Raw genomic sequence first — 16,216 nt, 5'->3', positions numbered from 1 at the left:
ATTACACTCAAGTCAGTAGGTATTATTAGGAAAAAGGAATTGACTTTATCATTAGCAAGTACTTATTAATCAGGTCATGCGATATATATTGCAATATACCTATCTGACTAAGTACAGCTATTGATTTAGTAACCTATCTTTTTACCAACAAGATGTGATTTATAAAGAACGAGAATTAAAGTTTTTAAGCCCTGACACTTATTGTCTCCTTCTTTTTTTGTGTACTTTGGATTATACAATTTCAAGAAATACGTTTTTTGATAGCTCTACGACCAAGTTATTTATAGTTATTGGCCACTATGCCTAATCTATATAGCCGCAAATGCTGCGATATCGCAGCGATTTTTGTGTGAAACAATTACGCAGTAGTTGATTGAAAGCTGGCCGATTATTCGCAGTGTTGATGTAATTAATCATACGCCTGTTGAACTCTTTGACCAACAAACTCAACGAACCTTGGCTAAATCCATCGGCATAACATTAAATTCTCGAGGTTTACAGAATTGCAATTTACTATATGCACACGAGTCAAGCCAACATTTGAAGGCCCCGAGAGCAGTTTCTATTTTATTTTATTTTATTTTGTTTTATTTCTTTTAATTTAGTTTTATTTTACTGCTAGCGTTGTGCAATTCTTGGAGCTTTTGTCTATCTCTCTGGCTCGATTCTCGTTCTCTGCGATGGTTTGCTATTTTTATTCCACGCAAGTGAACTCAGCACTTGTTAAGCGGCTAAGCTGCCCACAATGGTGTGTTCCAAAAGGGGCGGCCGCGTGCGATGTGGGCGTGGCTCACTTGACCTTACCCAATACAACAATCCCAAGAGCTGGAGCTGGTCGAGCAGCTCACATCCGTTGGCTACAAAAAACTGGCAAAAAAAAAAAGAAAAACTGGCAAAAAAAAAGGTCTCCAATTACTGCAATCGGCTGAAAAGTTGTTCGCCATTTGATTTGCACAATTTGCATGCTGAGTGTGTGTGTGGGGCAAGTAGATTGCTTTTGCCAATGATTAATTAATAAATAACGAACCCACAGCCAAACCTTTTTGGAATTGCAAATTCTGAATCGAATGGCAATCGGTGTCACTTGAACACCTCCAAAAATCCCACGTGGGCAAGTCGCTATTAGAGCTAACATTAATCCCCATGGCATCCATTCCATCCGATTGCCAAATTGAAAAGACGAAAATCGCTTTTGATGAATTACCAAAGCCATGCCAAGCCAAAGATGACAATGACGCCAAGATTTCGCCCACATTCGCGGAAAAAGCGAAACCCAAACCGATGACAGCGGGCAATGGCAAGTTGAACAATATGGGTGCTCTTTAGGCAATGGCAAATTTTGCTCAATAGACTTTAGATAAATTAGAAATACTCGTAATGTATCCACAATGCTGATGTAATCGAGATTGCCTCATAAAGTGAATCACAGCCATGTTAGTTAGACAGAGTCAAGTCGAAACTTTTCAATTTAAGAGTTTGTTAATTAATTTTAAAAACTTCAGCGAACTGAAGAAGTAATTCCATTCTCGACTGACTGGCTGACCCAATTAGGCATTCCATAAATAAACAATTTTCACTTGCTAAATGGGAGGGTAATTCCCGCTTTTGTTCAGTTAAAATTCCATTAGCCGCCGGTCCCTAAGCAATTTTGGCGACGAACTGAGGCAGACAGCCAGACACCCCAAGGGGCAATAAATAGAATGACTTGCCACCGGGAGTCCTTTTGCCCCTCGAATAATTTTTTTTTATATATCGTAGTACTTCATTTTCCATGACTAATCAAGCGATGACCAGCCCCAACGCAGGTGAAATTAATCATTAAAATCGAGCCATCAGCGAAAAAAAAAAACATAAATGAAGTAGTCGTACCCATGACTACACATGTGTTTGGCCATAAACAAATTCAAATACATATACGTTTTGTATATATGGTATATATATATATATGTAGTATATTTTGCTGCTCGCGTGTCGTGGCCTCAAAACGTGACTGTTTTTTTTGATTAGAGGTCGAAGCTTTCTTGGCAGAGTTCATTTTATTTTGATTTTATTTTTTTCGACATTCTTGTACTTCCGTTCGGCGGCGTTCTTTTCTCTAATTAATATATGCACTTACCACCGCTGGTATGCAGACTTTCCACTGAAAGATGGGTATTTGTTTTCGAAACTTTCATTTCTGGTAATGACACACAAAAAAGAGTGATGACGGGTGGTAGGTGAGTCACTTTAGGAGATGTTAAATATTCGGAGATGACTGAAGAGGAGCTTATCATTCATCTTATCAGTCATAATGAGGTCAGCAGTAGTGAAAATACGTATCGATTATAAACCCATATATGAAATCCCAACTAAACCCGCCATTCGTAGTATTTACACTTCACTTAGCTCTGATGCATTTATGTACCTGCAAAATGCAATCAATTCTTTATGAACGATAAGAAATGGTTCTTTTTCTTTTAGCTGCCTTATCGGCCATCTAAATTGTGCAAACATTTTGCGTCTACAGATATCCAAAAAAGGAAAAAGCTATAAAAGCTATAAAAGATAACTCAAATCGATTGATAAGCGTTTTTTATAACCCTTTTTTCGCTTTCGGATTTTCCTATTCAATTGTTTTAAGTATTGCAAATTGTGTATATAACTTGAGATACGATATGACCTTGTCTAGTAGGCTTCTATACGCGGCTTTCACGTGGTGTCCAATCATTCTTATCGACGATAAGAAGCCATTCCTGTCACTCTCCTAATCCCTACATATTTCCCTCTCACTCGGCTAGGAACTTCCAGCAATTGAGAGTTCTTCAACTTTTTGCCTATTTATGGTCATGTTTTTGGTACCATTCGCTGCGCTTATTGTTTACTTCTTATCGCTCATTTAGTTTTTTTTTTTTTGTGTATTTGGGGTCTCGACTTCTCATGAATGACAGAAAAATTGTATTAATAATCGATAGGCTCAACTGTGCTGAGTAACATAGGAAGTTGACCACTTCCTCAAAAGTTACTACGAACTGTTTGGGTTATTTTTACGGAAGTACTGATGTACTGATTGCAAAGTGAATTTTGTCATCTCTTTAATGGAAATCCTTTATCAAATTGGATTTACTAAAAGGGAGGAAGCATAAGATTCCGTGGCTGTTGCTGCCATAACGCAATTTCCATCGCTGATAATTTAATTTCCTTCGCCAGAGTGTGAAAACCTAATCCCCAAGCGATTTTGCTCTCACTCCGGAATATTTAAGCCAGCGTGTCAATCAAAGCGGAAGCATACATTGCCCTACTTAACATGTTAATGCCTCACATTTATATTTACTGAAATATTCTAAAATTCTAATATAAATATCTTTTAATTATTTATTAAATAATTTCCGTTAACTAACGATACAATTTATTAAACACACGGATCTTAAAATATATTGCAGCAGCAAGCGTCTGGAAAGCTGCCATCACTTATATTTCGAAATAAAAAAATTAAAAAAAAAAATGGCCTTATGTTAAGCATATTTCTTGGTCCTTTCAGAGCATCCAAATCAGCAGCAGCAACAGCAGCAGCAGAAGCGTCGTCGTTTCCATCCGCTTCGTAACCTGCGTCGCATCTTCCGGCGACGTACGATTAATAGCTCCACGGACAGTCCAGCATCCTGTCAGTCGCCAGGACCCGGATCCTGCAACACCTTGCCACCGCCCGCCAGCAGCAGCAGTGAGAAGAATCTGCGCAGCGGGATCGCCTCGCCAACAGGATCTCCCCTGAATCCCCAGCAGCTGAAGGAGAACTACCAGACGCAATCGCTGCCCAAGTCCAAATCGTACGGTTCGCATCGCGATGAGCTGCTAAGTGTGCTTCTGGGCAAAAAACGGGCCAGCAAGCAGGACCACAGCCAGGTTGCAGTCCAACCCGATTCCCAAGCGCAGTCGCAATCGCCGCAGGAAGCCATGTACCAGGCCCAGCGACAGCATGGCGGCGTGGCCGTCTTCCCGGATTCACTAGTCCTTAACCGGAGCAGCTACTTTGCCGAGCAGAGAATCCAACAGCGCCATCTACGCAGCGTGGGTGACTCCTCGCAGGAACTGGAGTCCAACCTAGGCTTGGGATCAGGATCAGGATCAGGATCCGGAGCTGGTGGCGCCGCTGACATCTCCGACAGCCAGCGTAGCCTCAGCGAAGGTCGACTCCTGGATGTGGACGGGTGAGTTCATCTCCATTTCGCAGTTACAGCGGTAGTACAATCTCCGATTTCAGGGATTACTCTCGGGATACCCTGTCCCAGTCACATGACAGCGTCTTCTCTGAATCGGCCACAGCCAGCAGTCTATCCATTGTACTCAAGGTGAGTTATTTAAATACTTAATATGTATGATGGAGTCTATACCTTTTAAGGTCCAAATTCCCAGTGAAATTTGGAACCAAATTCCTGTATGATGGAGTCTACACCTTTTAAGGTCCAAATTCCCAGTGAAATCGGATTTATTTGGCCCATTTTAATACAAATTTATGGCTCTCAATTTGGCAATAGGAGGAAGTGATTTTACTTTTGTTTTTCATTGAACAAAGTTCACGGACCCCGGGTCACTGGGGGAATCCGCTTGATGTTTTTGTTATCTGAGCACTTGAGCTGCAATCAATCTAAATTGATTTTAATCAAAGTCAATTGGTGGCTTTGTTGGCACTCGTATCTGCATTGTGATGACCAAATCTTCTCTAGAGTCCATTGACTCAACATTTTTCGAGTTTGGTGGGGAAAACACAACTTTGTCACCACTTTGATTAACTGACTTATTTTCGATACAGAACATCCATTAATTGAGTGTTTTTCCCATGGGGATGAGTTAAATAACTACCAAAAATAGTAGCTCTATTGGCTTAAGTTTATTTCCCAAATCAGATTTCATCATTGATAAAACTATTTAGTAACTTCCAAAACAATTGCAAACCAAACTAATTAAATCGAATTGAAACTCTTGTGCCAAATGAAAGTCCAAAATAAAATAGTCTGGCTAAGATGGTTATCTAATAGACTAAAACATCATTGTGAACGTCATTATCAACAATAATGCATAAGTCGGTTGAGCGTTTTTCTCTTCTTTTTTTGAGTGAAAAAAGAAAAACGCACGCGTCTTGCAAGTTGCAACTGGAAACAGAAACCAATGTTAGATACGGCACTGAAAGAAATATATTTAAAAAAAAGTTTATATTTAAAGAAATTAAAATCTGTGCTGTTTACTAAATCTACTTTGGTATTTATTTCAACAAATATATAGGATTCATATTTTATTAATTAATTGTTTATATATATACTTTACACTTTAGTTGTTGATTATGACTTCTCTATTGACGACCCAATATTTTCTTACTGTGCACCCATGCAGTAAGTCGCTCCATCAACCGCCCGCCACTTTTCCCCCCTGGAACTCCCACTTTTCCCGGCGATTTTCCACCACTGGCAGCGCGTGGCAATTTGCGGCTTCTTCTCCCGGCTGTCGGCTGTTACTTCTATTGCTTCTTCGGTTTCTGGACAAACGAGTTGCCAGCCGATGGTCGCTTGGCCGCTTCTTGTTATTCCACTTTTTTCCACTTGGCCAGTGCTCCTCCAGCTCCCCGCTTTTCACTCCTCGGGGCTCCCAGCTTATTTGCCAACCTGGTTAGCAAATAAATCGCATTTCTTTCTGTTTCTATGCTATTGAACTCCTGCAAGTTTTCCGCTAAATCAGTTTGCATCGAGACTTTAGCCAGTGAAGACACACGATTTCCACGATTCCGACGCCGATAACTATTTCGAAACCGACTCCGATCCGCGCTATGTTCACGATCCTCGAGATTCCTGGACTCTAGCCAAGTGAAAAAGTTACTGAACCTGCGATTTAACGGTCCAACTGGGTAACTGTGGTGGAGATTGAAAGATTACTGCGATTCCTAGGTTGTCGGATTAATTGGTTAGACTGGCGGAAGTGCCAAGTGCTGGATAGATGATTGAACTTTAAATTCGAATTATTCAAGGATAGAAGATTAGATAGATACTTTACTAATTGGTAGAAGACGAGTTAGTGCAATCTAAAAGACAATACTGAAAGTAAAGTTCTTTATCTTCATTTCCTTGAAAAAATCCATTGATTGCACTCCTGGGAAGGTGGATATAGAAATGCCAAAAATTCTATGAGTCCCATCTTCCTCGTTCCTTCTCCCAGTATACACATTTTCTAAGACCATTCTGTCCTGTGGCTCCCTACTAATCCTCCAGCCAGTCGAGTCAAGTTGACTTGTCGACTTTTCTCTGAAAAGCTGAAGAGCAGGTCGGAAAACGAGCTTAGGTCTATAAATATTTACCAAGCGATGTGCAGATGTGATCCCAGGAGTCAGAGCCATGCAACCAGTTTGATGAATTAATTGCGGATAAATAGAAAGAGAAAAACATCTACACGATGGCCATAATGGAAAGACTAAATGACAATGCAGTCGAGCGATTTGCAGGCAGGCGGTCATCTGATGATGGCTGCTGGAGCGGGGCGAGCATTTAGTCCGGACGACATGGAATGACAGCGATATGGTAACACGGTAACACGCATTAAAAATCGCCTGGGAGCGAGCTTGGCCGTCATCGGAGTTGGACTTGGTGGATTTGTATTGAGGGGGGAAACATTTCACACGATCTGCGCTAATTGACCAACTCCAAAGCACTCCTTCCTCGCTTACCGACACTTGAGTTTTCATTTTCGGCCTACATTCGTTTGCAGCGACATTTGTACATGTACATGTATGAGATCTGTGGCACTTCCCGTCTGGTGGGCCTCACTCCCAAATATTACGTAATCCATCAACCAGTGCTGAATTTGCCTATCGCACCGATTTCCGCATCCATTAGGAGCACACTCTGATTCCCATGTACCAATGTCCAATCGTCCTCGGCGCATCCGCGTTGGGATTTTAATTGCATTTCTTCGCACGCCGATGGGCGCATTCTGGAGTTGGTGAAAAAATGCGGCCCACGTCCATATCGGTTGGCCACTTCTACTGGCCCACTCCATGGCCCCACTTTCCGCCACTTGGGTTGACAGCCGAGGAGAAATTGATTCGAGGCGATTTGATTTGATGTGGCGCTGTGATGTGATGTGATGCGAGGGGCAGCCGGAGGAGCAGACTTGGGTGAGAGTTTTGGAGAAGGGTTCTTCAGTGTTCACTGGGTCTGTCTGCTTGGGAGAAAGCCAAGCCGCCTAACTGAGACATAGTTAACTTCACTAACTAAGTAAATCAATAATATTTAGAAAGCATTAATGTGATTTAGGTGAATTTCATCATCACTTTCAAGACAAACATTTACAAATTACTGTGTCCGAACTACTCATTCTCTTTTCTGAGACAATTATTAACTGGAAAGTACAAGCAAAATGTAGTTCTTTGAGCTTTAAGAGCCCGGTAATAAACCAATTGCCTTTATTTTATCCACATGGCCAATAAAATGAAATTCCCCATGCTATTGCAATTGGTCTACATAAATATTAAAGATTATGGCCGAAGTCAGGGTCAAATCACGTTAACCATTTGCCGATCGGGGCTACCAGTGGTAAATGTGCACACTTTGCAGCATTTATCCCACTTGCAGATGGCGGCCATTTGTTTGAGCCGCATTTGAAATGCAACTCGGACGGCGCAATGATGCAATTGCATTTAATTCAAAGCGATTGCCGTGTGCCTCCCACTTGGCCAACTGTTGTGCCCGTTCTCTGGACGAAAAGTGCCCCTCTTGCGGATTGCGGTAATCAATGTTGGCGTTTGTGTGTGGCCATGTTGGGAGCCGACTATCCAGCAACTGGTACCCCCTGCTATCTCCGCCTCCAACGTGAGTTGGCCCACTCGCCAAGTGGGCCAATAAATCACTGAACGTGACGACTGCTCGAGTCCGCTCCGCGATTTTCCTACTCAAAGGCGAAGTGGAACTTTGCTCAGTGGTGGCTATCCGGTGCAGGTAGCTCAGCTGGAAAATGGGTTAAGGTACACAGGACAACTACCTGCAGGATACACGAAACACCGAGAATTTCGCGGAATTGAAGCAGCTGAGCGAAGTTATGTAAAACGTTGTTTTCATTTACTGCAGATTCACTATATGAAAAGGATAAAGTTATCGCATTAAGCGTTAGATCCAGAAAGCATCTAGGTGAGATACATCTCATCTTTGTAAAGCTGTGCCCATGTGTCCTAATAATAACTTAATTAAAAATGTAAAATATGCTTTGAATTACATAAATATGTACCTAGGGATGCAGGCGCCACGATTTATCATCTTGCAGAACATTGAACTCGCCCCCAAATCCCCAATTGCAATTGTTTAGCTAGAATTGATGGGCGAGGTCTTTAACCTGAACCAGCCCAGCACTTAATCCTCGAGCAACGAGCTCCCAAAAATAGCATCCTCACCAGAAATGAGTCCAACAAACAGATGGCGACGTCACGCGCCGCAAACACTGATAGATGAACAACATGGGTTACGAAAAAGCGGGAATTCCGGAGTTGGAGGAGGGATTCTTTCTCGTTTTCGGACTCGTTGTGTTTACTCTGTGGATAGAGTTCGGGTCCCTCGAGTAGTACCCTTGAAATTCGGTCGAGAGCTGACAATGAACAGATCTTCTGTGCCTGCCCTGCACCAATTGTGTTCGTCTAGGTAAAAAGCAAATGCGACGCCATTTCCATTTCCATACCGATTCCCATTCCCATTTTCGTTTCATTTTCATTTCACTCTCGAGATGCATCTGCATCGAAATCTTCAGTTGCACATTGCACTTGGGTGTCGTCAGTTGCCGCTGCTCGAGTTGAAAGTGAAATCTTTGAGATCGCGTGATCCTCATAGGCAGAGTTATTTCCATAGTCATATTAACGTCACAATGGTTGCCGGAGGTTCGGGTTCTCTCAGGGCGCAGTCCAATCCCTTCCAGCTTTCGTTTGCGGTAAGAATTAGTTAGGTATTTTCGCAATCTTTTTGGAATCGCAGGCTTCTTTGGTAGCCACAGTTGCCCAGTTTAATCGGGGATTACCCATCCATCAGTCATTTGTAGTCTCGTCTGCGCTGTGAGGCCCACCAAATGATCGACTTTAAGCAGAATCCCTTCAAGATGAAACTGGGTGGCTCTTCCATGGGCGAAAGTCGCCTGGGACGCAGTTGTCTGCGGGCTCGTTTCGTTTTCCGCTGGAAAAGCTGGGTAACCCAACAGAAATGAAACCATGAACCACTCACTCTATGCCCATAAAACCCGAATAACATCATTACAAATATCCATTTCAGGCGGAACTCACGGATGTCCTGCGCAAGCGACGCAACAGACCCGATGCCTCTGACGAGGATTTGGGTCTGCCCCGCAGCCCGGCTTCTCCGCAACGGCGAGCAGGGGGTGGAACCAGCAGTCGAAATACCTCCGGAGTGGGTCACCAATCGCGGGGTCACCAGAGCGAGGTGTCTTCACTCAGCTTGCACAGTGTCAATAGTGCCGAAGTGGAGACGGAGGACAGCCAGAGCTCCCATCAATACCGTCATCACTCGCGAGTTTCCACCAGTTCATCCATCTCGATGGGCTCGGATATACTGCGATCACATCACGAGGACGACGTGGACGCCGTGGGCGGAGAACGTCATCGTCTTTCCCATGCGGCGGCCAAGCACAAAATGGCCATTAGGCCTGTGAAAAAGAAAGGACCCACCAGGCAGCACCGGATGACATTGGAGGTAAGTGGATATAACATGGCGCCGACATGAATCATGGGAAAATTAGTTCATATTTGTATATTAAACGTTTAAATACTATTATTACCTTTCAGACTTCCATTCCGGAGGCCAATGAGGATGTGCTAAAGATTAGCCCTGGATTGAGGGCTGTCCATGGTAAGAAACTGACAATATATTATGTCGGCATCAAGTCTAAACGAAACTCTTTAATACCAATTTTTAGAAGCCGATCTCAAGATCAAGACGCGCTCTTTGCCACCGAAAACTTTAACTGCCATTGCACCGCCGGTTCAGGCTAACGCCGCCAGCTCGGTGACAACCAAGCGAACCAATACAATCGAGCAGAGCTCCACCATCACCAGCACCACTAAGACCACAAGCTCGTCCTCCACGACATCTCAGATGTTCGGACTTCGAGGTCTGACCAGCAAGAGCAACGCTTTGCTGGAGAATCGCGGAGAGTCTTCCACGGATGGGGACGACTTCCTGGCCAACGAGCGGGAGAAGGAGAACGAGAGTGGATTCCTGCGCCGCCTGATCCACCGGAACTCCAAGAGATCCATAGCCAGGGCCAACGACGGAGTTGAGGATACAGATTCCAGCCAGAGCGTGGCCAAGAAGCTGCAGATCTCAACCTCCTGCTTGGAGGCCGCTGCTCGGGATGCCGTTCAAGTGCCGGACAAGTCACGCAGTGCCACATCGCACGAGCAGCACATCCAGGAGACGCGACAAACAATCAAGCGGGAGATTCACAACGAGGGCAAGCACGGATTGAACGCCATGGTCAGTAACTACGGTGTGCATCCACATCCACCCACGGCATTAAAGCCGAAATCAGGTCCTGCCGCCAGGCAGCGATACATGCCCAAGGAACTGGGAGCTGCTCCGCTGGAGAAGATCACCTCGGGTAACGATGTGACCAACTTGCTGTCGAAGAGCTCGCGGGGCAACGACACCTTCCAGTCCACCACTTTGGTGCGGGAACAGCAGAACAAAGTGGAGACCTCAACGCATTTCGAGAGGAAACCAAGGATTGTGGGCTTGAGTGCCTTCCAGCAGAAGCTATCGCGATCCAGTGACTCAGTGGGCCAGCACTCCAGCTCCTCCAACTCGTTGGAGACCAGCACGGATGAGCCCTCGCCCCTGTACTACGAGGAGAAGCAGCGCAAGACAATTGAAAAGTCCCGCAGCTTTCGAAATTATGAGGACGAGGCTGTGGACTCCACGGCCGTGCACAACAATATGCCGAGTTTGCCGGATCTGTCGCTAAGTTTTCGTGTGCCTGCCTACCACAAGCAGGCGCCACAATCGCCCTGTTCCCCGATTTCCTCCAACGCCAAGTGTGTGTCACTGGGATTCGAGATCAACGACAACAAATTGCTGCAGTCCCGAGCTGAATCCACGGGCCAGTTGCCATCTGCTGCGAAAATCTCACCGCAAAAGGCCGCTTCCACAAAGCTAATAGTTAGTAGTCCGGGTTCGGCTGATATCTCCAAGATCGAGCAGAACATTGACCTTATCGTGAAATCACCTCTGGTGAGCGTTCTAAGGAAATCCGGTAATGTGGCGGATAAGCTGCCCAAGGAGCAAACTGCTCCGACCAAACAGCGACCTAAGCTACTCGATTTGGGAGCAAAGATGACAGCTCCTGCGGCAAATCCAAGTCCCAGCCCGGCAAGTCCTTTGACCAAGAGTGCCAAGCTCTCGAACAGTCCACCCACCACACCGGCCAAAGGTCAGGGATCCTCCAACAGCAGTCGCCGGAATTCCAGTAACGTGGAGAATAACGGTGAGCCGGAGTTCATGAAGATCCAGCTGAATCGCGTGGACCAGGCGCGTCTGCACAACAAGACCAATCACTTGGTGCTAGCCAAGAACTTTAAGTCGCCCACGGAGCGGAGTCAGAGCAACGATGATCTCAGCTTCCGACGGAGCAGCGAAGAAAATCTGGCGGGAATCGAGATTGTGGAGCACCCTCAGCCGAAGCCTCTAAGTCCGGCAATCAGGCCAACGGCACTGGAGCCCAGCTTGAGCAGGCAATTGAAATCCGTTAGTGCCACTAGTATGAGGAATAGCTATGGTAGTAGTAGTGAAGGATTAGCCACTCCAGTTACTCCAGTCACTACACCAAGCACACCTAAAAGCAATGGGTTTTCGAAAAGTATTCTCAGTGCTCCCAAGAACGTAAAGGAAGTTAAAGATACCAAGGAGCCAGTCAGCCCGAAGGAGCCAGTGAAGAGCAATCGCCTCTCTCTGGAGGATCGCAAGCGGTTATTCCTCAGCGAAGAGCGAACGAAGTCAGTGGAGCAGCGCAGGAAGTCCATTACCAAGACAGAAAGCACTGCTCCACCCACTCCTTCGGTGATTCCAGCCACGCCCGCCATTCCAGTCACTCCGGTTACTCCCACCTCTCCCGAAATATTCGAGGTCAATGGCAACACTTCACCCACCTCCAATCCCGTGGTGTTGCGCAAGAAATCCTTTGCGAGCTGCAATGGCAATCCCAGTCCCTCCAAGGACGATCCCACACCCGAGCTGATGAAGGTCTTTGCCCGCCGTTCACTAAAAGTGAAGGATGATGACGTTGTGACATTGCCACAGGTACAACCAGCCGCTCCAGTGAGCAGCAACAGTAAGAAGCTGTCGCCCAGTGGAGGCGGAGGTCAGAGCGTGGATAGCGACAAGGAGAATCAGTCGAACAGCGAGGAGAAGCTGGACAAGCTGGCGCCCAAGAGCGAGCCCCAGGCGACCCATCACCCCAGCACCAATCGCAATTCGGTTGCAGACTTCCGCAATCTCAACAATAATAACAATAACCATCAGCAGCAACAGAAGGTGCCACCCAAGGTGGTCACCTACCTGCCCCCCATTAAGACCAGCAATCAGGGCCGCAATAGCCTGAATAACAATATAAGCAATGGTAATGGGAGTGCAAGGCCCGCTGCTGAAAGGTTTTCCCTGCAACTGAAGCAGGCCAACCCGACAGCAACTACTCCAACGTCTCCGGCAGCAGCAACACCTGTTGCAGCACCAACTGCAACATCTGCAGCAGCAACAGCATCAGTAGCGCCCAGTAAACCCATCGAGAGATCAGCCACCGTGGGCGAGTTCAAGGGAATCCACCAGAGACGCGCCGAGTGGGAGCAGAGGGCCAAGGAGGCGCTAAAGTAATGGATTAGTTATTTGGGATAACCTAAATACTCCGCCGACCAGACTGTACCTAGCCTAGCTGCAATCCAAGTGCTTTTGTCTAGTGATGCGCTCTCCTTCAAGCAAATAAAGCCAACTGGGAGGCAACAAATAATCAAATTATCATTATAATCGTTAGCTTAAAACCTGTAAAGAATCGCAAATGAAATCAAAGTTGAGGGCGCCGGACTGGCGAGGTCATCCAAAGACAATAGCGACCTGCTCGATTCCGGTGCCCGAAAAACTCGATAGGCAATAACTATATACCGATCTTCAAAAAGTGACTAGATTATATTTATTTTTAGTCTGTTCAGAGTATCGCTTACTATTGAAAGCTTCTCAGTTAGGCTTCGATTCGAATTTGTTCTGTGCATGTCGAAAAATGTTTTGAAATAAACTAAATTACGTCTATTAATTGAGAGTCAAGAAAACTGTAAGGACTGTGAGTATAATTACGCGTAGCAAGGAGCCTGATATTCGAAACATTTGATTTACTTTAAGTTGATAATTTGCAAGCTTTTAATTGGTAGAAGAGATTGATTTTACTATTTAGACTAACTATTATTACTTATTAGTATCATGTACATGTTTCGAAGACCTTGTTTATGTATAATCTATAGAGTCTGTCGAGATTGCAGACCCATATGAATGTAAACGTGTAGAAATTTAATCATATTCACACCCAAGTGTATGTAAAACATTGCGAGTGTATAATTGTTTTCGAAGTGTCAAGTTTGTAAATGTACATACAACAAATAAAAACGATTTAATAAATATCCAAATACAAATTTGTCTTTCCATACTTATTTCAGACTTGGCAGATTTTTACAAATCAACTTTAGTTTTTACTTATTATGGTATATATAATTTACAATCAAATGGGAAAAGTGCTGTTCACAGTTTTTACCATCAGAACAAAATCTCAAAAACTATTAATTTCATGCAATGAAAAAACTAGAACTTGGCTTCTTTTTAACATGATTTATTTTAATAATCTGTAGATGTAAAAGAAATTTGATGTATGTAAGAGAAATCGCATACGTTCAATTAATAATAATCCATTGGCGCCTTTTTTCGAATTTGAGTGTGCGTTGTTCAACACTAAGGCCAACTGCGCAGTGAAAAAAACAGTGTGACCGCAAGGCAGTAATACAAAATCCCTTTCTGGGTGGCAGCTCCAGCAGGCACATGTGTTTCTCTGTATTTACAAAAGATTTTACGAAAACAATCCAATAATGGTGGGTAAAACACTTCTAAACTGGATGAAACCTATCTCACAGACCTCCTTCCATTGCAGGTTAAGGGCAAGAAACCGTACATTGACCGCAAGAAGGCGGTCACCTTCCATTTGGTGCACCGCAGTCAACACGATCCCCTGGTGACCGATGAAAATGCTCCACAGAGGGTGCTCCTCGAGGCAGCGGCGCGCCAGCAAAAGCCGAAGGATCCAGAGCCACCCACCGATCCCGCCCAACGGCAGGAGGAGCTGAAGAAGTTTGGTATTCACTTCGACGATGACTATGATTACATGCAGCATCTGAAGAAACGTGAAAACGACGTGGTTTGGGAGTTCATGGAGAATCCCAATCAAGCGAGAAAGCAGAAAGTCCAGGATAGTGAGAAACCGGGCCCTGCGCCCAAGCTTATGCTGCCCAGCTCGGTGTTCGCTAGCGAGTTTGAGGAATCCGAGGGCATGCTAAACAAGGCGGCTCCTCAAACCTTGCGTCTCGACTGGGATCCCGATGTGGTCGCCGCCCTGGACAGCGATTGTGAGAACGAAGAGCTGGAAGATGACTTCGTAATCCAGGCCATGGCCGAGGGCGACTCCGACGACGAGGAATGGGATGACGAAGATGGGGAGGAGCAATCTGACATGGACTTCGATTCCGATGACCTAAACGAGGATGAAAATGAGGACGAACTAATGGACCGTTTGGCACCCCTGATGCGCGAACGTCGCTTTGACGACGAAGAGGTCAAGTCGCGCTTCACCGAGTACTCCATGTCCTCCAGCGTAATTCGGCGCAATGAGCAGCTGTCCCTATTGGACGATCGCTTCGAGAAGTTTTACGCCACATACGATGATCCGGAACTGGGCGACTTGGCTCTCGAGGACATCGAGGGCAACTGGCACCAGAAACATCCCGTTGTGATGCAGTGCTTCCAGGAGTTCAAGAAAAAGGACAAGGGCATCGAGTATAACAAGGAGTGGGATCGCGAGCGTATCGAAAAGTACCGAAATGTGGTCGAGGGTGAGGAAGATCCCACAGAGGAGTTGGTGGAATATGAGGTCGACGACCCTAAGCAGAAGAAGTGGGACTGCGAGTCTATCCTGTCCACCTACTCGAATATCTACAATCACCCGAAGGTGATCGACGAGCCGCGACGCAGTCGTCGCTCCAGTGCCAGCACAAATCCAGCTCCCATTCAGATCGACCCGAAGACAGGCCTGCCCACGAATGTCCTGCGTGGTGGGGTCGATGGCCAACTGACAGCCAAGGCGCTTGCTAATTTGGCCGATGAATCACCCGCTGCCACTGGGCCGAAGTCACTGTGCGCCAAATCGGTGCTCTCCACATTAAGCGTTCTGTCCATTAGACCCAAGGACGAGACCCACGAAGAGAAAAAGGAGCGGAAGCGCCTGCTGAAGGACTATCGCAACGAGCGTCGCATCGAAAAGAAGGCCAACACGGAGGCCTTCAAGGAGGAAAAGAAGCGGCAGACGCACGTGAAGATCAACCAGCGAACCAACCAACAGGGAGCCTCCATTGTCTAGCTTAAGTTTCCGGCTCTGTTCTCTAGGCTTAAATGTGAAATGTATACACAGCGGCGTATATGTTAAGTGATATCTATAAACGAACGATTGGATAAACGACAAACTGTTGCCGTGATTGCGGGCATAGTTCACCCGAATTCAATGCACTAGCATAAGGAGTTGGAGACGGCACGGGATGTCGCCTTCCTTTGGCGTCATCGTCGGTTGCCAGTTGTCAGTCGTCCATTAATCAAAGTGGCTGACTGTGCCGCACGCGCCGAGGCTATAAACCGCAACAACAATGCCACATCGCGATACCCTGGAAAAGAACTCCGCGAATGTCCTGCGTGGCGGCAATTAGCCCTAACTGACTTACTGACTGGGGCTGGCTGACAACAAGTTTAGTCTAGCGATTTGCGAGCTGCTAAATAGCTCGACGGGCGGACATAAAGCGAAATCCACAGCGAGACAATCGAATTGAAGCGAAAATAAAATAAACTCCAATTCATTGTCAGTTGGCGAACAGCAGCAATGCCAACAACAAGAATGCTATAACAAAGTGGCTTTT

The 16,216-nt window shown here is 45.6% G+C and overlaps 2 protein-coding genes across 9 annotated transcripts in view; both read left to right on the top strand.

Moving 5' to 3' along the window:
• The window catches only part of CG30015 (uncharacterized protein), a 35,670-nt gene extending 21,994 nt beyond the window's left edge, over positions 1–13,676 (top strand). For 4 of the 7 annotated variants that reach the window (NM_165802.3, NM_136777.4, NM_001273944.1 and 1 more), the window contains 5 exons: positions 3,518–4,184; positions 4,238–4,325; positions 9,267–9,704; positions 9,797–9,860; positions 9,928–13,676. In NM_165802.3, the coding sequence (NP_724980.1) occupies positions 3,518–4,184; positions 4,238–4,325; positions 9,267–9,704; positions 9,797–9,860; positions 9,928–12,875 (4,205 nt within the window). In that variant the 3' untranslated portion in view covers positions 12,876–13,676. Of the gene's footprint in view, positions 1–3,517; positions 4,185–4,237; positions 4,326–8,750; positions 8,932–9,039; positions 9,184–9,266; positions 9,705–9,796; positions 9,861–9,927 lie in introns of those variants that run through there. The other 3 variants (NM_001259330.2, NM_001103792.3, NM_001103793.3) reach the window with 2 other exon arrangements.
• Positions 13,677–14,050: 374 nt separating this feature from the next.
• On the top strand, positions 14,051–16,208 carry LTV1 (LTV1 ribosome biogenesis factor). Of its 2 annotated transcripts, none has more exons than NM_001299371.1 (2): positions 14,051–14,131; positions 14,191–16,208. In NM_001299371.1, exons 1-2 carry the CDS (start codon positions 14,129–14,131, stop codon positions 15,667–15,669), a joined length of 1,482 nt encoding a protein of 493 aa, NP_001286300.1. In that variant the 5' UTR covers positions 14,051–14,128; the 3' UTR covers positions 15,670–16,208. The 2 variants fall into 2 exon arrangements, with proteins under 2 accessions (NP_001286300.1, NP_610620.1); NM_136776.4 differs by having other exon boundaries at positions 14,191–15,769.
• The last annotated feature ends 8 nt before the right edge of the window (positions 16,209–16,216 follow it).

The sequence above is a fragment of the Drosophila melanogaster genome, chromosome 2R, assembly GCF_000001215.4.
Source record: "Drosophila melanogaster chromosome 2R".
NCBI lineage: Eukaryota > Metazoa > Arthropoda > Insecta > Diptera > Drosophilidae > Drosophila > Drosophila melanogaster.
Note: the sequence above shows the minus strand (reverse complement) of the source record. Positions and strands in the feature narration are given on the sequence as shown.